Source organism: Lynx rufus, unplaced genomic scaffold, assembly GCF_022079265.1.
Source record: "Lynx rufus isolate CCGP_SWC_20201006 ecotype Redwood Valley unplaced genomic scaffold, mLynRuf1.p SCAF_4, whole genome shotgun sequence".
In the NCBI taxonomy this organism is placed as follows: Eukaryota; Metazoa; Chordata; class Mammalia; order Carnivora; family Felidae; genus Lynx; species Lynx rufus.
This window is the reverse complement of record NW_025814856.1, coordinates 12,116,931-12,140,308: the sequence shown is the minus strand read 5'-3', so window position 1 is coordinate 12,140,308 and position 23,378 is coordinate 12,116,931. Positions and strand designations below refer to the sequence as shown.

Genomic DNA, 23,378 nt, shown 5'->3' with positions numbered 1-23,378 from the left:
CGTGTCCTGCCCTGAGATTTCCACTTCTGAGTGGTGCCCTGTATCTGCCGGGCCACCGTGGCCTGGAGCCAGCTCTGCTGCTCGGCACAGACCAGCACCGCCCCCCACGGCCTGTCCAGGTTCGAGTGACGCCGAACATCTCAGCGTATTGCCCCAGCGAGCCAAGCAGGGCCTGTCGCTCCTGGAACAACACCATGGAGAAAAGCTTTGGCCTCGTGGGGGCGGTGGGGGCGGGGCGAGGCGCTGGGGGTGCGCGGGGTTGCTGTTCCAAGCCTAGGGATCTGGAGCAGGATGGACTTGCTAGATCCAAATTTCCAAAGCAAATTCAACGGGTTGAATGTCCAAGAGGCACATTGGGCCTGGGTGGGGCCACATTGGGCCCAACACTCCCTGCCAGCCACCAAAGAGCCAGGCTTCTGTTTCTCGAGCAGCAGCTTTATTGAGATACGTCATACAATTCACCCTTCTATTTAATTTAATTTTTTATTTTAGAGAGAGAGAGGGAGAGAGAGAGATCTCAAGCAGGCTCCACGCCCGGCAAGGAGCCCAACGCGGGGCTCGATCCCCCAGCCCTGGGATCCTGACCTGAGCCCAAATCAAGAGTCGGATGCTCCTCTGACTGAGCCCCCCAGGCGCCCTCCAATTCGCGCTTTTGAAGTGTTCAATATGCTGGTTTCTAGTATGTTCACAGAGTCGTGCAACGGCTCCCACTTTAGAAGCTTTTAGAACATTTCCATCACCCCCCAAAGGGGACCTCGTCCCCCCCCCCCCCCGCCCCAGCCCCTGGCCACCGCTCATCTTTCTGTCGCTGTGGATTGGCCTGTCCTTGATAGTTGATAGTTCATATAAATGGAATCACACCCTATTTGTCTGTTTGTGCCTGGCTTCTTTCTCTCCGCGCGATGTTTTCGAGGTCCGTGCAACCTTGTAATGCGAGTCAGGGCTTCCCTCGGCTTATGGCTGAGTAATATTCCGTTGGTTGCTTGCTGGTCGGACCACATTGTATCCATTCACGTGTTGATGGACCTTTCCGCCGCTTCTGCCTTTTGGCGATTGTGCCTAGCGCTGTCGTGAACACGTGTGTTCAATCCGTTTGAACACTTGCTTTCAAATCTTTGGGCACAAGCCTAGGGGTGGAGTTGCGGGGTCCTTTGCAAACTCTGTGTTTAACTTTTGAAAGAATCATTTCCTTCTTTGGTTGAGGTTATTAAAAAGATGATAATGAACACCTTACTCTCTGTCCCACCCCGTTAGCGTTGTCAAATAAAGCACGGGACAGACACCCTGTCAAATGTGAATCTTACAGGGGCGCCTGGATGGCTCAGTGGTTGAGCATCTGACCCTTGATTTCAGCTCAGGTCATGATCCCAGGGTCTTGGGATCAAACCCCATGTCAGGCTCCATGCTGAGCGTAGAGCCTGCTTAAGATTCTCTCTCTCTCTCTCTCTCTCTCTCTCTCTCTCTCTCTCGGCGCCTGGGTGGCTCAGTCGGTTGAGCGTCTGGCTTTAGCTCAGGTCATGATCTCACAGTCTGTGAGTTCAAGCCCCGCGTCGGGCTCTGTGCTGACAGCTCAGAGCCTGGAGCCTGTTTCGGATTCTGTGTCTCTCTCTCTCTCTCTCTGCTCCTCCCCCGCTTGTGCTCTGTCTCTCTGTCTCTCTCTCTCTGTCAAAAATAAATAAACATTAAAAAAATTAAAAAAAAAGATTCTCTCTCTCCCTTTGCCCCTCTCCCCTACTCGTACTTGCTCTCTCTCTCTCAAATAAAAAAATAAATTAAAAAAATGTAAATCCTATATAAGGGACAGATATGTTAATTTTTAGTGTAAGTACATCCCAAATATTGCATTGGATATACTTATACACACATCCAATTTTTTTTTGTCATTTATCTGAGATTCAAATTTAAATATATTTTTATTTGCTAACTCTGGCAACCCTGCACCTAATTCATGCCTTTTCTCTGCTGAGAACATTGTTACTTAGACCCATGCTTACCTAAAATCTGTCTTTTGTGTATATACCCCAACACGGAGTTGCTGGGTCACATGGTAATTCTACGTTTAGCTTTCAAGGGACCACTAAACTGTTTTCCATAGTGGCTGCACCATTTCACATTCCCACCAGCCCTGCACCAACTTTTCCACCTCCTCCCCAAAACTCCTTATGTTCTATTTAAAAAATTCACAACAACGTTGTAAGAGGTGTGAAATGGCATCTCATTGTGGTTTTAATCTGCAGTGCTTAGTGATGTTGAGCCTCTTTTCATGAGCCCCTCGGCCATCTGTACCGCCTTCTTCGGAGAAACATCTGTTCAGATCCATTGCTCGTTTTTTGATTGGGTCGTTTGCCTTTTGTTGTCATTGAGCTGTTGGTGCTCTTTATATATCCTGGATGTGAATCCTTTGCCAGATATATGATTTGCAAATATTTTCTCCCATTCTGTGGGTTGTCTAAGATACTGTTGTTTACGTCACCCGTTTATGGCGATTTGTTACAGGAGCCACTCGTGCAGAAACTCATACAGTGTTCTTCCTCCCATGCCCCTGCCTGGCCCGGGACGCACGTGTGACGTGTGCATGTGCGCACACACACCCCGCCCCCCCACCTCGCCCAGACATTTTGGTTGTTGCCGGGGCGGGTGAATGCTCACTTCTCTCCATGGGCAGCAGGGAGAGAACCGGGTAGATCTCAGCCTGGATGTTTCCTGATCTGTAAAAGTGCTGCTCCAAGGAGGGTCCCAGCAGCCTTTGCACCTTGCTTCTGAGCAGCGTCTCCCACGCGCTCTTCTTGGGCGTCTTTTCTAAACACCTGGAAGTCCTTGAGAACATGCTGAGGTTGGGGCACACAGCAGGCGGTGAGGACGTGCACACCCTTGCTCCTTGTTCTCTACTCCATCTTTGCGGTCGTGGCTGCGGTGGCCGTGGTTCAGTCGCTGACATGCAGGTTTTTGTCCGCATCCAGGAGCTACACACCCTCGAGGTGGCCATCCGGGAGCCGGTTGCCCACATCAAGGCTCACGGAGCCTCCCTGGAGGGCATCGCCCCAGAAGATCAAGTCGGATTCCTGGCAGGTACGCCCCCTAGAGGATGAGGCCACCCGGGGTCAGTGTGGAGCCGGGGCTCTGACCCCTGGAAGGAGGTTGGGAAAGTCCGTGGTTCCCTGGTCTGTGCTGGGAAAGTAAGAGGGCGGACTCCCAAGGTGGCCAAACAGGAGAAAACGAAGACGGGCCGAGTCAAGCAGGGGACACAGTACATACAACCTGCATTTTTTTCTATGTTGTGCCCACATTTGGCAAGAAGAAGGGCCCCCCACCCCGCCCATGCCAACTCTTAAGTCCATTGTCATCTTGGCTTTCTGCAATAAAGCCACTTACCTAGTTCAGTCACACACACACACACACACACACACACACACACACACACACACACACAAAGATATTGAGGTTGGCTCCCTGGACCCTCGGGGTTTGGGAAAAACCAAGAAGCCCTCCTGCCCATTTTCTTTGCTGAGATCAGGTGAGGCTGGCTGAGGAGTCTTCCTCACTGCCTACTCTGGACCCCAGGCCCAGGCAGTGGGCTCACACTGGTGGTGGGGAGAGACCTCTGACCCCCTGTGGAGCCAGCTCCCCTGTCCTCACATCTCTGGGCCAGGAATCCCTTCCCCCCTAGCCTGCTTCTATCTCCCGGGCAGCAGGAAGTGCAAGTGCTTGGGTCTTGTCCAAATTGCCTTCCTGCACCCTCTCCCTGGCTGCTGTTTTCCCCTGCGTCCTCCCTTCCCTGCTTTGGGGGGGATCGACTGTGGCACCTCCTTCCTCCATCGGGTTGTCCCTCTTCCTGTGGACGAGCATGAAGGCTGCTTCTGGTTATTCACTGCCCCCAACAAAGCTGCTGTGAAAGCTCCTGGCAGGATCACCTTGGCATCTGTCCAGCGGGGTCAGAGGTCACACGCAGTTTCAGCTTTTTTTAGTATGGCCAGCGGTTCCCCAAGTGATGTCACTGCTGTGCCCCACAGCTGTTCCTGCACACAGGCATGCACGGTTCCCCGCTCTGGCTTTGGGGTCCTTGCCATGCTGTGCGGGAGCCCCATACCCTGAGGGGGATAAGTCTGCACGTCTGTCTTCCCATGCCAAGTTCAGACTGCTGACTGCTCGGAGGGTCTAGGAGCTGACTGGCCCCATGGAAGAATAAAATGCTTCGCTCTCTCTCTTTTAATTAAAAAAAAATTTTTTTTTAACATTTATTTATTTTTGAGACACAAAGCATGAGCAGGAGAGGGGCAGAGAGAGGGGGAGACACAGAATTCAAAGCAGGCTCCAGGCTCCGAGCTGTCAGCACAGAGCCTGACGCGGAACTCGAACTCATAAACTGTGAGATCGTGACCTGAACTGAAGCTGGATGCTTAACTGACTGAGCTACCCAGGCACCACCCTCTCTCTTTTTTAAGTTTATTTATTTCTTTATTTGTTTATTTATTTACTTATTTATTTAGAGAGCAGAGGAAGGGCAGAGAGAGAAGGAGAGAGAGAATCCCAAGCAGGCGCCACACGGTCAGTGCAAAAACCGACGTGGGGCTCGGTCCCACGAACCGTGAGATTGTGACCTGAGCTGACACCAAGAGTTGGCCGCTTAACTGACTGGGCCACCCAGGTGCCCCCAAAATACTTCTCAACAAGAGGACCATCTACCTCGTCTGCCCAAACCCCGCCCACTATGCCTCTCATCACTGACATGCTAAGAGATGTTTAACAGTCTCCAGGTAGGACAAACCTAGCCCGTTCCACCTTGATGTGACATTCCTAAAAATGACCACGCTCTGCAAATTTGCACCAACCACAGCGCTTATGGGGAAACGCGGACAGGTCACAGCTTTTCAACTGTGTCGGTGACACATTAAAAATAGATAGGTACCTACTAAAAACAGTAGGGCAGTTGTACACATGTCAAACGGCTTAGAATGATAGGAACGTTACAGCAAATACAGTACTTGGTCTTTGGAAAGGACCTGAGGTTCACAGGTGGACATGGGTGTGGGAAGGTTGTAGCTCCTAACAGCTGAGGGAGAGTGTAGATGTTGAGGGGTGTGTGTGGGGGGGGTGTTGTGTATTCCCATGCAACCTGGGTCAGCCGTTTTCTGCATTCATCCAGCATTGCCCCCGGGACAAGATCCCGCATAAGCATCACCACCTTGGATCACATCATGCTCAAGACCACCCCTCACGTATTCACCACGTGGGAACAAATCCGTGTTTTCAAAGCAAGCTTCAGAGCAGAATTGACTGGACCCCCCCGCCCACCCCCGCTGGTGGGTGGTCACTCAATGTGCTGTGTGGGACGAGAGGTGTAGTTATTATAGAATCCTTTCACCGCGAGATACAGGAGCCAGAGATGTCCTCAAGGGCACAGAGCATAGGAAGATGCAGTGAAATGAAGACGTGAGAACCTTCGAGTACTTACGACTCTTAATTGTAATATCGTGAATTTAGTTGCAAGTCTGTACAACTGAATTTTTAGCAATGGCTCTGTGAAACAAGGGCTCACACCGTTTCCTGGAAATGTATCAGCTGGTTCTTCTCCAGCGTTCTACTGCAGCTCGGGGGGGGTGGGGCGCGGGAGGGGGCAGTGAGGATGTCAGCACGTTTACACTGAGCGCCTACTTTGAGCCAAGGGCCAGGTGCCCAGCAGCAAAAGGGCCCCCAGGGGACACAGACGGGAAGAAAATGCTCCTGGGATAATAAGATCACAGCCCCCCACCCCACCCCGTGTTGGGCCCCAGGGAGAGAGTTAAACTGGGTGATGAGGGGCATGGTGGTGTCTGTTCACCTCCTATTCACCCCATTAGTGAAAGAGGGATCCCCTGCACTGAACGCCTAACACCCAATGTCAGTCAGGTGAGACGGACGGTAGTTTCTTAGTCACATCTACTCACAGCCCCGGGTTGCGGGTTGTGGGAGGACCCAGCTCACAGGAGACCACGTGGGAGGGTGCCCTTGGGAGGGGAGTGAACCGCCAGAACATGTTGGAGGCAGACTTCGTAGTAACAGGAGGGTGGGGTGCCCGCGGTTCCCACGGGAGGATGTGCCTGGCTTGTTAGAAAGACAAGGAGATGAGATCCCTGAGGTTGGGGACTGATGGGGTGTAACCGGTCTGGCTGACAGGGGAATAGGTGGGGAGCAGCCTCTTTTGTTGGGCGGGGGGGCATATCTGGTGAGAGCAGGGAACTCACAGTTAGGCCCTTGGGGACCTGTAAGGGCAGCACGTCCAAGCTGAGTCCTTACAACACAGAGAAGGGGGTGGACAGTAGACCGTGAAGGTGGAGGGGGGCCAGCCTGTGACTCCAGAAGACCATCCCAGGCAGAGGGGACAGCAGGTTTCTCAGTCGCAGGTTGTGGCGGTTGGTGGTGGGTGGCCAGAGTCCAGTGGAGGAGGGAGCAAAGGGCTGGGCAGGAGGCTGGCTTCCTGGCTGTAGAGGGGGACCTGGTTTATGGCCCAGGAAGAGGAGGTGTGGCAGGCTGGGCAAGCTGGGCAGGACATATATTAGGAGGGTTATACTAGAAGGCCCTGCCTGGTTCCCGGGGTGGACTGAGATCAGAGGCCTGCACCTCTTCTTCCTGGTCTCGGCCCCCTCTGCGCCTGCTGATGTCCCCTTCCAGCCAGGCTCCTGCACGACCCCCCTCCAACGTCTGCTAATGCAAGCCCTGTCTGCCCTCGTGTCCCCACTGTCGGCCCAGGGCTTGGCCTAAAGCCAAGAGAGGGCTGATGGGGAGGCCACCCTAGAGGGCCCACTGTGCCTGGGAGCAGGAGGGGTTCAAAGGAAGTTTCCAGAAGGAGCAGGAGCTGGGCAGCCAAAGGAAAAGGGCAGAAGAACAGAGTTTGAGCACGTGGCACAAGGCATCTGAGGAACCAGGGTGAGGCTGAGCCATCAGGGCAGCCTGGAGTTTGGACTTGGTCTCAATGAACAGGGAGCCCCGAAGAGTTGGGGCAGGAGGGAAGTGGGGTCAGCATTAGACTTTTAGAGGGCCCTGGGAGCTGGAGTAATCCTCCTAGAGGGGTCAGTGGTGCTGGCTGAAGGTGCTGGAAGGAGGGAGCAGGACTTGGACATGACACAGAGAGGAGGTGCCCCCCCCAACCTATGACAATGAGGCCATTGCTCAGGTGGGGACACTCTGAGGGGCAGGACGGGCACCTTGCCCCCAGACAGTAAGGGGTGCCGGCCCAACTTCGCTGTAGGCCAAAGGGGAAAGGCAGGCCCAGAGAGGGAGGGCCTTGGCCGTAGGGATTTGTGGAGAGCGGCAGGGGTGGGGAGAGGGTAAAAATGAGCACCGGCAGCCGGAGGCCCGGGGGGGGGGGGGGGGGGGCAGCTGCACATCTGGTAAGTTCGTCCTTTGCCAGCCGGTTTCCCCAAAGAGCTCCACTCCTGAGGCCGCGTGCACTGCACAAGGTCGCCGGCCCAGGCTCGGGTGGGCGCCCTGCGGGGCGGGGGAGTGAAGACGCCTCGGAGAAGCAGCCGCCTCGGGGGTGGTAGGGGCGGGGCGAGTCCGCGGTGGGGGCCATGCGGGGGCGGCTGGGGATGAGGCCGAGGAGGCGGAGGAGGCCGGGTGGGGGGCAGTCCCGGGAGGAGGCGGGTTCCAGGAGGAAAACGACCCGCGCAAAGGGAAGTTGGGGGCGAAGGACAGCTCGGGTCCGAGGAAGGGGGTGGGCTTGGGTTGGGCCTGGCCGGGGGTGAGTCCAGGGTGGGGTCAAGCCTAGGCAAGGGGCGGGGCGAGACCGGAGAGAGTCCTTGGAGAGGGTGAGTCCCCGGAAGGGAGCGGGGGCGGGTCAGGGTCCGGAAAGGGGGCGGGTCGGGAGGCCGGGCAGGGAGGGGGCGGGGTGTAGGGGGAATAGGGGGTCAGTCGGGTCCGAGGAGCGGGGAGGGCGTGGGCAGGGTATGGGGGGGATCCGCACAGGGGTCCGGGCAGGGGGCGGGGCTGGTCCAGGAGTGGGTGGGGGCGAGTGGGTGGAGGGGCCGAGTCCGGGGAAAGGCGCGGGGCGGGGCCGGGAGGGGGCGCGAGGGGCGGGGCGGACCCTGGCGGGGGCGGGGCGGGCCCGTGGACGAGGCGGGTCCCGGGAGGGGGCTGGTCCGGGGCTGCCCCAGCTTGGCCCGGCGCGGAGCGGGGCGCATGGCGCCGTGCGCACGGCGCGGGGGCTGCGAACAAAGGGCCCCCGGCGGCGCAGGGGGCACCGCGGCGCTCGGACCCCGGCCCTGGCCCAGCCCCGGCCCGGCCCTCTCCCTGGGCGCGGCGCCCCCGCGGAGCCGAAAAATGTGGGGCGCCCTGCTCGGCCCGCTGCTGTGGCTCCGGCTTCTGCTGCTGTCGCCGCGGGACGGAGTGTGCGCCGCGCCCCAGGCCCCGTGAGTTGCCCCGCGCGACTGAGGAGGCTGGCTGTCTTCTCGGGGAGGGGGTCCCGCGGACTGGCTCAGAGAGGTGCAGCGACCTGTCCAAGGCTACACAGCCTCCGCACTGGGCGGGACCTTGTCCCTTGACTTCCAGGGGTCGGGCTGGGAAGGGGTCCCCCTGAGCCTTCTTGAGGGGGCCACATCCAAGTACAGGGAGTCCCCAGAGCTAGGGCTGCGAGGCCAGCGCCTCCTCCCCAGCTCGCCCCCTTGGCGTGACGGGGGCTGTCGTCTTGGGTGGCGATTTCAAGTTGCCCGTGGCATGAAGGTAAGAGGTGCGTGTCTTGGCTGGGAAATAGGAGAGACCTACCGTTCCGTTTTCCTTGGGAGGGCGTGGTGGTGGGGAGGAAGTGTTTGTTTTGCTTCCACATTTTTCTTGAAGTTTGCCTACAGAGCTTCTGGTGAGTTGACACAGTGAGGAGGTGAATTAACTAGCTGCTAAGGAGAATCCCCCATGAGCTGGCGTCCTGGGGAGTACTTCCAGACCTGCCAGGCTGGGGTGAACCCTGCAAGGCCGTGGATTCAGGGGGGCTGCCTGGAGCTGCCCAAGTACAGCCGTTTAGGCGGGCCTCGGTCTTCATGAGGTGGCTTGTTCAAGCAGTGCTTGTTTAGTCCAGAAAATAGGCCAATAGTGGGGCTGGGGGGGTGGTGTCACTTCCAGCCACAGCTCCTTTGGGATCACAGTTTGAGAAGTAAGACACCATGCTGTGCCGGTGCCCCTGGACCCTGTGAAATTGGAATCCAGCAAATTTTTGTCCTGATCTTTCAAAGTGGGCATCCCTTAAACACAGAGGTTTTCAGCCTGGTTGGGCGGGGGGGGGGGGGGGGGGGGGGGGGGGGGAGGGGGTTGTTTCCCTGGTGGTCGTTTGGCAATCCCAGGGGCATTTTTGCTTGGCGTCTAGGGGAGGCAATGCTTCTGGAATCTACTGAGTGGAGGCCAGGGATGCTGCTCAACGTTTTGCACACCCAGGTCCTCCGCCACCACAAAGCTTGACCTGGCCCGAAATTAGAGACCCTGCCTTCCAAGGGCCAAGTTCAGAGTCTCCGAGTTGCAGAGTTTCAAGCAGTTCTCGGGAGTGTGGGCCTCTGACTAAAGTCATCCTGGGATATTACCTTCTGTCGAGGGAAATGTAGTCCCTGTGCTGGAGACACGGGCTAGGAAATGAACTTGCAGAATTACTGACCCAGGGTTCTAGATTCGTCGGCCTCTAGGCCAGAGCTGTGGGATCCTGTTTTGGGAACAGCCCTGGATACCCGCTTCTGAGATCCATGTGATTTTTGCATGAGGGATCCCTGACCCCAGAAAGCAGCGTGGGTTTGCACCCTGTAGTAAGACCAGTGCTGTCTGCTGTTTACCATACACTGCCTTTCCCAGGCTGGGACCTTCTGAGACCAAAGGATGAGAAGCCAGTTGTCGGTCCACATGCCCAGGGCATGCATCAGGTCAGCAGTGCTTGGGTAGCAAGCATCCCAACAGCTGCAACTCCTGAACCTCAGGGAGAGTTCATGTGGTTTCTTCGGGCTCTCTGGGGTCTCCGGGTGAAAAATCTACCTCAGCTCTGGACAAAGGCTTTACGAGGTGACCAAGGAAAATGAACACGGGGGTTGTATATTCCCCAGATGCTCGTCCATACTCTGCATGGGCTATGTGGGAGGCCCTAGAGGTCAGCTGGGAGCTGGGAGATGGAAAGAGTATTCCTTTTATTTTTTTTTTAAGTTTATTTATTTATTTTGAGAGAGAGAGAGAGAGAGAGAGGAAGCGCAAGTGGGGGGAGGACAGAGAGAGAAGGAGAGAGAGAGAATCGCAAGCAGGCTCCGTATCAGCCAGGAGCCTGACGCAGGGGGCTTGAACTCACGAACTGCCAGATCGTGATCCCAGCCGAAGTCGGATGCTTGACCGGCTGAGCCACCCCAGGCGCCCCAAGAGTATTCCTAAAGGAGACGGGGTTCCCATGCTGTTGCACCACAGGACACATGGGAAGCCAGAGTCATTGCATGCCTGGGTCCGTAGTGGAATGAGATAATACACAGCGCGTACCTAGCGCGACGATGCACTCCAGGAAGCATAGTTATGTACTATGGGTCCCAGGGTCACCGCCCGCTATGTGAACCGCTGAGAGGAGACGCTGCACAGGGGAGCTCGGGGTCTTTACCGGTTCCAGTCATCGCTGGATCTGGGCTGTGTACCTACCAAACTGGGGTCTTTGCAGATTCCCATCAGTGCTGGAGTTACACGGTACGTGGTTTGTACGTGGTATGTCCCGAGGTCCTTGTGGGCCCCGAACAGTCCTAAAGTAGGACAGTGCATGTAGGAACCCAGGATTCGTGAACTCTGGCCACCGTTCAAGCTGGACGGAGCGCGGTGGGCTCCCAGGGTCGGTGCTGTGGCCAGACGGTACTCAACAGGAACCCACCGCGTCTTTTGAAATGCTCAATTTGTTGTGAAGTTTTAACGAAGTCCGCTTCGTCCACAATTTTTTCTACGGATTGAGCTTTTAGTGTCGTATTCACAAAACGTCTGCCTAACCCGAGCGCACCAAAGCCTTTCTCCTATGTTTCCTTCCGGTGTTTTTAGAGTTTTACCTTTAGATCTCTGACCCGGTTTGAGTTCACCTGAGTGTATGATGTTCGGTAAGGGTCTAAATTCGTGTCTTTGTCGTGTGAACGTGGGGTTGTCCCAGAGAGGATTTTGAGAAATGAAAATCTCTCCTAATCTCATTGCCTGGCCTCGTGTTTTGCCTTTTGCCTGTTTCCTTCTGGTGCCTGTAGTTCTGCACCGTTGGGTTTCTGCCTTTGCTGTCTAGGCTCTCGGTGTTTACTGTTGCATCGTGAGCAGTTTTCGTGGTTAGGTGAATAAGACTTCTTGATTATCCATGGAAGGTTCTAGAATAACAGAGGCAGGAACTCAGGTGAGGAGGATCTGTACCTCAGGTCGGGTGCCCTAAGGGCGTCCCAAGGCTCTCCCCTGTCCGAATGCGATCTGCTGCGGAATGCGATCTGCTGCGTGTTCCTTCTCCTTCCGGAGCGACTGCTTTCCCATCTGGAAAGTGAGATGATGCTACTTATTCTCCAGGAGTATCTTCACGGTTAGTTAAGCTGAGGATTTTCAGAAAGAGAGGGCCGTTTTGGTTCCACTGTTCGCAGAGCATTTCCTGTTTCAGGCCATTTAGTTGATTTTCAGGGTTTTGTTCTTTAAATGCTGCAGGAAGCTCCTTGCTTCTTGCCACTGGGCTCTGGAGTCTGGCTGCGTCGGTTCGAAACCTGGGTTGGGCACATGACTTGGCTTTGTTTGGGGCTTAATTTCTGACTCTGTAAATGGGTGGTTTGAGCACATCTCCCAGGGCTGCTGTGAGGATGAAGTGGGATCCTGTCAGTTCCTCGGGGGAGTATTTTGCCCGTGTTGGCATGAGCAAAGGTCCTGGGGCAGAATGAGCTGACTAAAAAGGCCTGACGCCAGAATGCAGACACTGAAGGAGGGGCGTGGTGCTGGGTAGATACAGAGAGGCCAGATTCTTACCTAATCGGGGGCTTCAGAGATGAATAAGCCAGCCCCTGGTCTCCAGGAGCTCACAGGTTGGTGGGAGACACAGATAACATAAAATGACAGTGTCATCGTGGTGTGGGCAGGCATAGGCAGAAGACCACCCAGGGAGCACCCTGACGCAGCCAGAGTGGCAAGGAGGCCGGAAGTGGGTCAGTTTCACTCAGGTTCTCCTCTCCTACAGGGGCTATTTGATTGCTGCACCCTCTGTCTTCCGCTCGGGAGTGGAGGAAGTCATCAGTGTGACCATCTTTAACTCCCCAAGGGATGTCATGGTCCAGGCTCAGCTGGTGGCCCAGGGCGAGGCGGTGGCACGGAGCCAGGGAGCCATCCTGGGTAGGTCCCTGGGGTGCTTCCTTCGTCTCTCTTTGCAAAGTGGCCTTTACTGCCTGGCCAGGGCTCAGGCCGTGCGGGCACTGCTTTGCTTCTCTCCCACCCCACCTCCCAGCAGGGGAGGGAGAGCGGGTTGCCTTTTCCCCATTTTCCATCAGAGTCCGTTGTTCCTCGGCAGCCCAGGTTCTGTGGGTGCCGATCCGGATGGAGTCGGGGACCCTTCTGTGTCCGCTTTGGCTAGAGGGGGGGCCTGGACCCAGAGGGAATCGCAGGACCATTTCAGACCTTTCGTTGAGCTTCTAGCACCCCTGTGGTGTTAGGCCCAGACCTGGGCTTACAGCCAGACTATCACTGAGTTGAGCTCAGGCCCCCAGCCAGCCTCTCCCCTGCTGCCCTTGGTGAACCTCAGATAACAACAATGCTGGCCTCCTGGACAGAGCTGGTGAGAGCAGGGACCTGTCCAGCAGGACAGACAATTCGTTCTTCACGCAGAGTGTGATTTGGCCACAGGAGACGCAGAGGCGATGTCCGGGCTCTCAGGCCCGCAAGGCAGTACCTGTCCCCCAGGGAGACGAGGGAGAGGCTGACCTGGAGTGGAAACCGGGAGAGGGCTTGGGCAGGTGGGAGCACAGCAGTCCTGTTGGGCAGTCCCCAAACCCAGATCAGGTTGGCTTCAACAACAGTGTTTATGGGCTGTCACAACTAGAAAAGGCCACTGGCATCACTGGCTGTCTCCCAGGCCCACTTCTGGATGGGCCTGTGTCTCCCCAGAGTTGAGAGAGTAAGCAGTTCTCAAGACCTCTGAGAAATGTCCCATCATTCCCTCTGATTGTTCTATCTTGGGTCATGTGCTCAATCCTGACCCAACCCCTCGGACTGGGGAAGCCAATGCTGATTGGCCCATTTTGGGTCATGTGTTCAACTCTGAACCAATCACTGTGGCTGAGGGACGACCTATGTAGATTTGCACCTAGCCCCAAGAGAGATGGGCAGAGCCCCACCAAGCCTCATGAATTGGGAGCTGGGGAGGTGGCGCCCCCAAGGAAATCAGGGTTCTGCTAGTGGAAAATGGGGAATGAGTTTTGGGAGGCAAAAACAGTAGATGCTAAATCAAGTCTTAGAGGCTAGAAAGCCCAGAGAGTGTCAGAATGGTAAATGATTCTGTTTGGGTAAAGAGAGAAGTGATGGGAAAATAGATCTACTGGAGTGAGGTCCACTGGGGACCTCAGTCTCCTCTTCTTTCTCTCCACCCTTCTCCTTGTTCCACTCCCCTGGAGTTTTCCCTTTGCTCTCTTCAAGCTTACCTTGGGTAGGGGCCAAGGGTGAAGTGAATTGAATACAGGCTGGCCAACTTTCCCCTGAATAACTCAGCCTTGTCCATCCCCTCTGGCCTTCAGCTTTCACCACCTAGGAGGAAACATCTCATTTTTCCCAATCCCAGCCCAGGCCAGACCAGCATGACCCAGTGTGTGTGTTTGTCTACAGAAAATCCCTCTGGGTAGAGAAGGCTCCTAGTTGTAAGGCTGCAGCTCAGGGAGGCAGGAAAACACAGCTCCCAATTTAACTGTTGTCATTTAATTTTTATTTTTGTAGATAAAGGAACACTCAAACTCAAGGTAAGCTATGAATTTTGAAAATCATAAATCCTACCTTGGAAGTAATTGATTTGAAATGGAGCGAGAGAAGTTGCACGTGTGGTGAGAAAAATGAAGAAAAAATTGAGAAAAGGAGAAAACTCACCTGTAATCCCATCCCCTATACTTTTCCCTTTTGTGTTTCCCATAAATCTTCATCCACATAAAGACATTTCTAGGGATGCCTGGGTGGCTCAGTTGTTTGAGTCTCTCTCTTTTTTTTTTTTTAATGTTTATTCTTGAGAGAGAGAGTACACGTGAATGCGTGCATGCTAGGTGGGGAGGGGCAGAGAGAGGGGGACAGAGGATCTGAAGCGGGCTCTGCACTGACAGCAGCCAGCTCGATGTGGGGCTCAAACTCATGAACAGAGAGATCATGACCTGAGCTGAAGTCGGATGCTCAACCAACTGAGCCACCAGGCGCGCCAAGCGTCGGACTCTTTATTTTCTCTGTCTCCCTCTCTCTCTGCCCCTCCCTCCCCTGCTCACGCTCGCTCTCTTTCTCAAAGCAAATAAATAAACTCAAAACAAAAAGGTATTTCTTTCATCGTTGCAATTAAAGGGTAGGCACCCTGTCGTTTCCTGCTCTTTTCTCTTAACACACTGCATAAACATACGTCCATGTGTTCAAGTCTCTATAATTGTAATTTGCCCTTCATTGTAAACAGCATCCTACTGGATCTTTTTTTATGTACTAATTTACTAACCCTCTCCACCTTGTACATGGTTAGATTTTTTAAAAGGTTGTTTTCAGGGTTTTGGTAATGTAATCTGAAAGTTGCGAGCGTCTTTGTGCACAAAGATCTATTAGCATTCAAAATTTTTTTTAATGTTTATTTATTTTTGAGAGACAGAGAGAGAGGGACAGAGCACAAGCGGGTAGGGGCAGAGAGAGAGGGAGAGACAGAATCCGAAGCAGGCTTCAGGCCCCGAGCTGCCAGCACAGAGCCCGACGCAGGGCTCGAACCCACGAACCATGAGATCACGACCTGAGCCGAAGTCGGATGCTTAACCGACTGAGCCACCCAGGCGCCCCCCCCCCTTTTTTTTTAAATTTTGTTGTTAATGTTTATTTATATTTGAGACAGAGAATGGAGACCTTTTTGCTTGTCACAATTGGGGAGGGCACCTAGTGGGAGCTCCGAACCCCACAAGTGCCCAGGACCGCCTTCACGACCAAGAAAGGGTCAGCCCCAGATGTCGATAGTTGGGAAACCCTCGATAAGTCCTCTTTTTTTTTTTTTTTTTTTTTTTTTTAATTTTTTTTTTTCAACGTTTTTTATTTATTTTTGGGACAGAGAGAGACAGAGCATGAACGGGGGAGGGGCAGAGAGAGAGGGAGACACAGAATCGGAAACAGGCTCCAGGCTCCGAGCCATCAGCCCAGAGCCTGACGCGGGGCTCGAACTCACGGACCGCGAGATCGTGACCTGGCTGAAGTCGGACGCTTAACCGACTGCGCCACCCAGGCGCCCCTCGATAAGTCCTCTTGAACTACAGGTCGGCTTTCTTGTGAATCAGAAAGCAGGGCTGCCCTGGACAGGGGTTAAGGTTACACACTGTCCGTGGCTACTGCACATCAGAAGGCACTCTTCACAGGATTGGTGCTGTGGATTTGTAGAAGAGACCACGAAGGGCTGTATCATTCTAGGACAGGGGACCAGGGGATCTGCAGACTAGAGACGCCCAAAAAAGGTCTTGGGCTCCTCAGCTCTTAGACTGGCTCCTGCTGAGTGATTCTCAACTTGTGTGGGGGGAGATTCTGGCACCACTGGCAGCGGCCGGAGACGTTTCTGGCTGTCATGACTCGGGGGGTGAGGGTCCTGCTGGCATTCAGTGGGCGGAGGCCAGGGATGCTCCCCAACACCCTGCAGTGACAGGATGGCCCCCGCTGCAACGAATGATCCAGTCCTTCAGGGTCAGCAGCGCCGAGGTTGAGAAATGCCGTGTCGTTCGCCAAGTTCTGTGCTCTGCCTGCAGGTGCCCACGGGCCTCCAGGGCCAGGCCCTCCTGCAGGTGTGGGGCCGCGGCCGGCGGGCAGAGGAGGGCCCCCTCTTCCACAACCAGACCTCCGTGACTGTGGACGGCCGGGGCGTCTCCGTGTTCATCCAGACGGACAAGCCAGTGTACAAGCCCCAGCACCGAGGTGGGCGGCTCGTGCAGGCTTGGGGGGAGGGCCGGCCATGGCCTGAGCTGCCGCATGACTGTCTCCTTTTCTTCCAGTGCTTATAAGCATCTTCACTGTCACCCCAAACCTGAGGCCTGTCAGCAGGAAGGTGAGAGCAGCATCTAAAACCATGTGCCTGGATAAACTTAACAAAAAACCCCCCCAAACCAAAAAACGCCAATAAAACCATGTGCCTGGAACATCCCCCCGCCCCCCCCCCCCCCTCCAACCGGGACCACCTGGCCAGGGGCACCACCAGCAACGGGTCTTTCTTCCCAATTCCTTCCGGTTTCTACCTCCGTTCTCATTTTTCCCTGTGGCTCCGAGTCCCCTGGGGAGCCAGGGGGAGGTCCGTGGGACACGGGGAGGCCAGAGCAGTGGTGGGCATGTGGCAGCGTGCTCAGAGGGCGGGGGCTTTATAGGGGGGTTTGCTCACTGCCTGTCTGTCTGTCTGTGTTGCAGCTGGAAGCCTACATTCTGGTGAGTGTAGCTCTGACTTGGGGCTGATTAACCTGCTCTCTGCAGACCTGGTCTGTCTTCCCCGACTGTCTGCTGTCGAGGTAGATCCTGCCTGTCCCAGCACCTCCCAAGCCGGGGGCCGGGTCCATCCCGGGCCCCGGATCTGCCCTGGGACAAGCCAAGTGTGTGTCTGTCTGTAGATTTGCACACAGCTCCCTAAACGAGGAGCAGATCTGGCCCCTTTGTCCCCGTGTTCGCACACAAGTCCCTTCAGTGCCTTGAGGGTTCATTTGCTCCCGTGTAAATGGCTAATCTGGGGGCCTGTCCTCCGTGCTTGTCCCACCAGAGAGAGAGAGAGGGCTCGGGGGTGCTCACGTGCGTCGGACACAAGCCGGGCGCCCTGAGTTCACTGTGTGCGCTTGTCCCCCGCAGGACCCCAGGGGCTCGAGGATGATGGAGTGGAGACACTTGGAGCCACTCTGCTGTGGTAAACCTCTTCCCGTCCCCTCCCCTTCTTCCTTCTGCGGCTTGGGGGGGCTGCACCTTTGGGCGGCAGGTGCAACAGATCTTCCAGGAAGATAGAATGTGCTCTGCCTGGGACCCCACCAGCCCTTCCCTGCAGCGTGGCACCCCCACCCATGTTTCTCTGGTCCCGGCATCCGGCTGGGGCTCCTGCACATAACTTGAGGCCTTTCGGGACCATCATGGTCTTGTTTGTGGGCGCCAACCCCCCCTCCACATCTTTCTCCCAGCGCAGGTGTTTCGTGTCATCATCCCCTCGGGGGCTCCTGGACCCCCGACTGCCTCTGCGAGCCGGATGTAAGAGTGCAGCATCTCTAGAAGGCTTGGGGAGGGCTGACGAGCAGGGACAGGGCTTCCTTGAGTTCGGAGTCTGGGGCTGCACGGGCTGCGGCGGAGCCAAGGGCAGGACAACTCTCTCTCTTTTCCTGTCAGTGGGGCATTGACGTTGCTGCTGACAAAGGGTGAACTTCCAGGCCAGCGGGGGAAGCAGACATCGACTAAGCGATAACAGGCGATGACATCCGCCATGATGAGTGCTAGGAAGGAGAAATACAAACCGAGAGAGAGCAGAATGGGGTTGTCGCCCAGCCTGGGGCAGCAGAGACAATCCTGGAAGGCTGCCGGGAGGAAGAGCCTTTCCAGCAACGAAGTGAAGAAGGAGCAGAAGTTAGCCAGGAAAAGTGGGGGGACAGGGAACGCGTTCCAGACAGAGGCCAGTGGATGTCAGGGAGAGTGAGGCTGGGAACAGGAGGGAGGCCCCGGGAGTCAGGAGTGCTGACAGCAGAAGCAACAGTGAGATCGGGGGCGTCTTGGATTGCGGGGAGGTGTGTGGAGTTGATCTGAAGAACATAGAGGAAGAGAATGGCTAGCCTCCCGTTTAAAACACCCCTTGCAGGGCGCCTGGGTGGCTCAGTCAGATAAGCATCAGACTTTGGCTCAGCTCGTGATCTCACGGGTTCGTGGGTTTGAGCCCCACACCGGGCTCTGTGCTGACAGCTCAGATCCTGGAGCCTGCTTCGGATTCTGTGTCTCCCTCTCTCTCTATGTCCCTCCCCCACCTAGGCTCCCTGTCTCTCTCTCTCTCAAGAATAAATAAACATTAAAAAGAATTTTTTAACCCCCTTGTGATATATGTAGACCAGAGGTGCTCAACTGGTGTGATTTTGCTCCTGGCTGAGGCCCCATAGAAAAAATGCGCGCTGGTGACATGTACCCTAAGTGTCCTCTGACCATCAAAGGCTCAGAATACGTGAGGAAAGTGACCTTTTGCCATCGCGTTTTCCAATTCCAGAGTGGCGGAGAGAAGCAGAGGGTGCTGTTGGAATCTGGGTTTTCGCGGGAGTCCCAGTGAGAACTGCCAGCACGGTGTCACTGTTGGGGACAGGCAGAGCGCGTCACACTCAGGAGGGAAAGATCCCCCAGCGGTTTGGAGTCTACGCACCCCTTCAGACTCCCCCGCGGCGGGGCGCGTGCAAAATGCCGCCCTGACTCTCTTCCCAGTATCCGCTCCAGCCGGGGTTCCAAGGAGCAGACCCAGGGCAAAGGCTGCCCCCTGTCCCGGAGGCCACTGGCATTTCCGGCTGCCCATTTGCAGGGAGAGCAGTGCCCGGTCTTGAAGCCTGTTGAGATTCCGTGTTCAGTTTGGGGAGCAGTTACCACCTGGTGGGCAGGGGGTGGGTTCTGCCCCCAGAGGACGTAGCATTCCGTGGGGGCTACTTGGGGGTCGCCGTGACGTGGGGGGAGGAGCTACTGGCATCGCGTGGGTGGAGGCCAGAGATGCCACTCAGTGTCCTGCGATGTCCCCAACCGTGGACTGTGACCCAGCCCCAAATGTCAGCAGTGCCGAGGCTGGGAGTTGGCTCAGGCGGGAAGCAGAGTGGCTGAGCGTGGTGGCCTGTCTCCATGGCCTGTCACCTCCCTGTCCGCGTGGCGTCTTGGCCACAGGGCTCCCCCAGGAAGCTGAAGGGTGACCTGCGGGGGAGCTTGTGGGACACAGACCCCTGCCAGCCCGGGCCTTGGCCTCGTCTCTGGTTCCCCCGAGGTTTGGCTCTGGGCAGGGTGGGGGGTGCGGGTCCCCGGGGTGCCTCTGTTCCGTCCTCGCTGCGCCCAGCTGGCACCCTGCACATGCACTCGCCCCAGGATGACGGGTGGTCTCTCTTCACACAGGCGTCGCCAACATGACCTTCCCCCTGTCCGACCAGCCGGTGCTGGGAGAATGGTTCATTTTTGTCGAAATGCAAGGCCACGTGTACAACAAGTCCTTCGAAGTTCAGAAGTATGGTAAGCCAGAGAATGTTGGGATCTTGGGATTTCACATCTGGGAGAAACCACAGACGCAGTGGTGACATCGGTGATGGGGGTGAGTGGCAGGAGCCCCGTTCACTGGGGGATCAGTGCAGAGAGCTGGGCACTTTGTCATTTCCTTCTTTAAAGGATTGTCATGAACCATACGTGACAAAATTGGCCGTCTTAACTACTCGTAAGTGTATATTTCTGTTGTGTTAAGGATATTCATGTTGTTGGACAGCCATCACCAGCATCCATTTCCGGATCTTTCTCATCCTTCCAGACTGAAACTTGGTCCCCATTAAACGCTGACCCCTTGTCCCCTCTCCCAGCCCCTGGCACCCTCCATCCTACTCGTTGTTTCTCTGGGTCTGACTCGTCTAGGTGCTTCATGTGAGCGGGATCATACGGTATTATCCTTTTGTGTCTGGCTTATTTCACTCAGCATAATGGCCTCCAGATTCATCCATACTGTAGCAGAATTCCCTTCCTTTTTTTAAATTTAAATTTAAAATTTTCATTTTGAGAGACAGAGAGAGAGAACACGTATGCAAGTGGGGAAGGGCAGAGGCAGAGAGAGAATCTTATGCAGGCGCCACCTCGGTGCAGCCCCTGACGCGAGGCTCGATCCCACAACCCTGGGATCATGACCTGAGCCGAAGTCAAGAGTCGGATGGATGCTCAACCAACTGAACCACCCAGGCGCCCCAAATTTCCTTTCCTTTTAAGTCCATTTCTTTTGGTTCTTTCATTGTTTTCCCGAGGAAAGGCATTTCTCGCCTTGCGTAACAAGCTCGAAGGACCAGGGTCTTTGTGTTTCCTCTGTGCTGCTCCCTTGCTCCCCAAGCTGCACAGGGCGGCCAGATGGCTGGATGCTCCCAAGGCTGAGTCGTGAAGCAGAGAACCCCTCCAGCTGCAAGCACTCTCCAGCCACCCCTAGTTGGTCTAGGACCTGGCCACTTGGGCGCTTCTGGGCTGGGCTGCATTCAGAGCATGTGGCCTAAAAGTGATGAGATGTGGACCTCCTGAGAAAAAAGGGGTGTGGGTCTCTCCGAAAATAGGAAATAGAGGTGGGTCAGCAAAATCCCCAGAATGCTGCCCTTATTCAGCAAAGGGTGGTGTGGATTTCTGTGGGGTTGGCTGCTCCGTGGCTGGGGCTGCGGCTTCGCTGTTACGCCTCCAACACCTCCAGTACTTTCTGAGGCCACCCCAGCGGTGGAAGCCGCCCTTCCCTCCTCTCTGCTCTCTCCTTCCAGTGTTGCCGAAATTTGAGCTCCTTATTGACCCGCCCCAGTATATCCGGGACCTGGACACATGCGAGAAGGGCACCGTGAGGGCCAGGTGAGGAAGAGGTGGTCAGCATGGGTAAGCCCCTCCCCCTGGGGGCGGGGAAACACTCCCAGGACACGCCCCATAGCCGTGGCCCTGGGACACGCCCCCACCACAGGCCCCTCCCTGGGACACGCCCCCATGACATGCCCCTCCCCAGGACATCCCCTACAGGCATGCCCCTCCTCCCTCAGGTATCCTCCTCCTCCTCCTGGGGGGAGACCCCCAGGGACCCCTTCCAGGGACTCCCTCTTCCTTGCAGACAGCACCCACAGCGAGTGGGCTGACCCACAAGGGATTTCTTGAAGGGGTTGCCTGTCTAATGACCAGGTTGATGACCAGGTCCAAAGTGGGCGTCGACCAGAGGGTGTCCAGAGACACTGTCCCTTTTGGGGGCTCTGAGGGAGAGCCCACCCAGCCTTGTGTTCCCACTGAGCTCTGCCACCTGCCAGAGGTTGTGGCCGAGGCGGTTCTCCTGCCCTCCTCTCCTCCAGCTGTGTGTGTGTGAGTGTGTGTGTGTGTGTGTGTGTGTGTGTGTGTGTAAAGTAATCTCTACCCCAAACGTGGGGCTCAAACTCACCACCCTGAGATCAAGAGTCACACGCTTTACTGACGGAGCCCGCCAGGTTCCCCAGCTGGGTGTGTTTAAAACCCAAGGATGTTGTCAACTCTCCTTAAATACAATTAAAAAAAAAAAATACAGTCCAGGGATGTGTTGGAGACACACACATTTTTTTAATAGTCTAGAAAATACTGTCAAAGTGCCTGGCATTATTTTTGTTATTCGCTGTGATCGTCCCTCTTGCTCCTGTGCCCCTGTAAGCAGGTGTCCCCTCTGCATAGGGCATGACAAAGATATGTGTAAGTTTTACCAGCATCTCTGAGAGGATAGGTTTATTCCTGTTCTCTGGGTGAGGAAACCAAGACTCAGAGAAGTCAGAGCCCTGGTTCAGAACTGCACTCACCAGGGCTCTGAGACCCGGGCTTCCCTGGCGCCCATGGCTGTTTGCTCCTCTGTACTGTCCTGCCCCAACAAGTTGGCCAGGCCCTGTGGTCGTCTCACATACCCTCCTGCTCTTGGGTTCAGAGTTCCTCTCTGACCCTTGGTCTCTTTTTCTGTCAAACATAAGTCTTGGGGCAGAGGACTGTAGGCCCCTGACATTATCTCTCCTGGCTCTGGGTTGTGGAAAGGGCTGTAAGCAGAGAATGTAGGAGGGCGAAGGAGCCCTGTATCAGCTGCCGTACCAGTGGCCACGACATGAGGGGCTTGGTCTTCCTGAGACCGACCCTCTCCTGCTGCTCTGTGTGAAATTAACTCCCTTTATCCTTTTGTTCCAGGTATACCTTTGGGAAACCTGTCTCGGGGACCTTGACGATCAATATGACTGTAAATGGCGTGGGGTACTACAGCCAGGAGGTGGGGCGCCCCGTCCTCAGAACCACGAAGGTAAGGAGCAGGGGCCCCAGGGCTGCTTAGCCAACGGATCCCTTCCTGCAGGGAAGGCTTCGGCTGCGTGATCGTTCATTTTATTTTACTTTCTTTTTTTTTTTAAGTTTATTTATTTATTGAGAGAGAGAGAGGGCACCAGTGGGGAAGGGGCGGAGAGAGAGAGAGGGCTAGAGAGTCCCAAGCAGGTCCTGCACCACCAGTACAGAGCCCGACGCGGGGCTCGAACCCACAAACTGAGATCATGACCTGAGCTGAAGTCGGACGCTTAACCGACTGAGCCACCCAGGCGTCCCTTATTTTTTTTTTTTTTTAAGTTTACTTATTCATTTTTGAGAGAGAGAGACAGAGTGAGTGGGAGGAGGGCAGAGAGAGAGAGGGAGAGAGAGAATCCCAAGCAGGCTCCGTGCTATCAGCACGGAGCCTGATGTGGGGCTCGAAGCCACAAACCGTGAGATCATGACCTGAGCCGAAACCAAGAGTCAGACGTTTAACTGAGCCACCCAGGCGCCCCCCGCCCCTCCGGCAAAATAGTTTCATTGAGATACAATTCACATACCATACGATTCAAATATTCATGTAGAATGTAGGATTTGGGGGTTGGGGGCATATTCAGAGTGTGCAACAGTTGCCTCAGCCCAGTTTTAGGATAATCTCCACCATCCTCCCCAAATTCCTCATGCCCTTTTGGGATTAATCTCTTTCCACCCCCAGCCCTGGGCAACCACAGATCTGCTTTCTGTCTGTATGGATTTGCTCATTTTGGACGTTCCGTACACATGGAATCACACACTATATGGTCTCTGCGTCTGGCTTCTTACCCCCCAGCACGATGTTTTCAAGGTGCATCTACAGTGTAGCGCGTATCAGGGCTTCATTCCTTTCTGTGGCCGAGTAATATTCCATCATGCAGAGGGACCACATTTTGTTTATCCGTTTGCCCGGCGATGGCCATCTGAATTGTTTTCCACTTTTGGCTATTACCACTGCTGCTGCTCTGAACGCTCGCGTCCAGGTTTTTGTGGGGCCGGCCGTGTTCATTTCTCTTGGATGTGGCGTCCCTAGGTCGTGTGGTATGGAATTAAATAAAGAAGCCACCTGAGTAGGAACGTGCAGAGGCCGTTGATTCGGAGCTTGCTGTAGCAAGGGAGTCAGCCGCCATCACCTCCATTTGGCAGACTTGAAGCTTGGTCGTGAGAAACAGGGAGGGTTTCGCGTGTGCCCCGGTTGGAGG

At 55.4% G+C, this 23,378-nt stretch overlaps 1 protein-coding gene and 1 pseudogene across 1 annotated transcript in view; both read left to right on the top strand.

The window, feature by feature from the left end:
* The first annotated feature begins 2,930 nt into the window (after positions 1 to 2,930).
* LOC124522917 (ubiquitin-like protein FUBI) lies at positions 2,931 to 3,376 on the top strand (annotated as a pseudogene).
* A 4,919-nt stretch (positions 3,377 to 8,295) lies between these two features.
* CPAMD8 (C3 and PZP like alpha-2-macroglobulin domain containing 8) overlaps positions 8,296 to 23,378 on the top strand; it is an 82,146-nt gene continuing 67,063 nt past the window's right edge. The window contains exons 1-10 of the mRNA XM_047096209.1: positions 8,296 to 8,384; positions 12,152 to 12,303; positions 13,894 to 13,916; positions 15,915 to 16,080; positions 16,158 to 16,210; positions 16,564 to 16,581; positions 16,993 to 17,047; positions 19,249 to 19,362; positions 20,625 to 20,709; positions 22,036 to 22,144. Coding sequence (XP_046952165.1) covers positions 8,296 to 8,384; positions 12,152 to 12,303; positions 13,894 to 13,916; positions 15,915 to 16,080; positions 16,158 to 16,210; positions 16,564 to 16,581; positions 16,993 to 17,047; positions 19,249 to 19,362; positions 20,625 to 20,709; positions 22,036 to 22,144 — 864 coding nt within the window. The remainder of the gene's footprint in view (positions 8,385 to 12,151; positions 12,304 to 13,893; positions 13,917 to 15,914; positions 16,081 to 16,157; positions 16,211 to 16,563; positions 16,582 to 16,992; positions 17,048 to 19,248; positions 19,363 to 20,624; positions 20,710 to 22,035; positions 22,145 to 23,378) is intronic.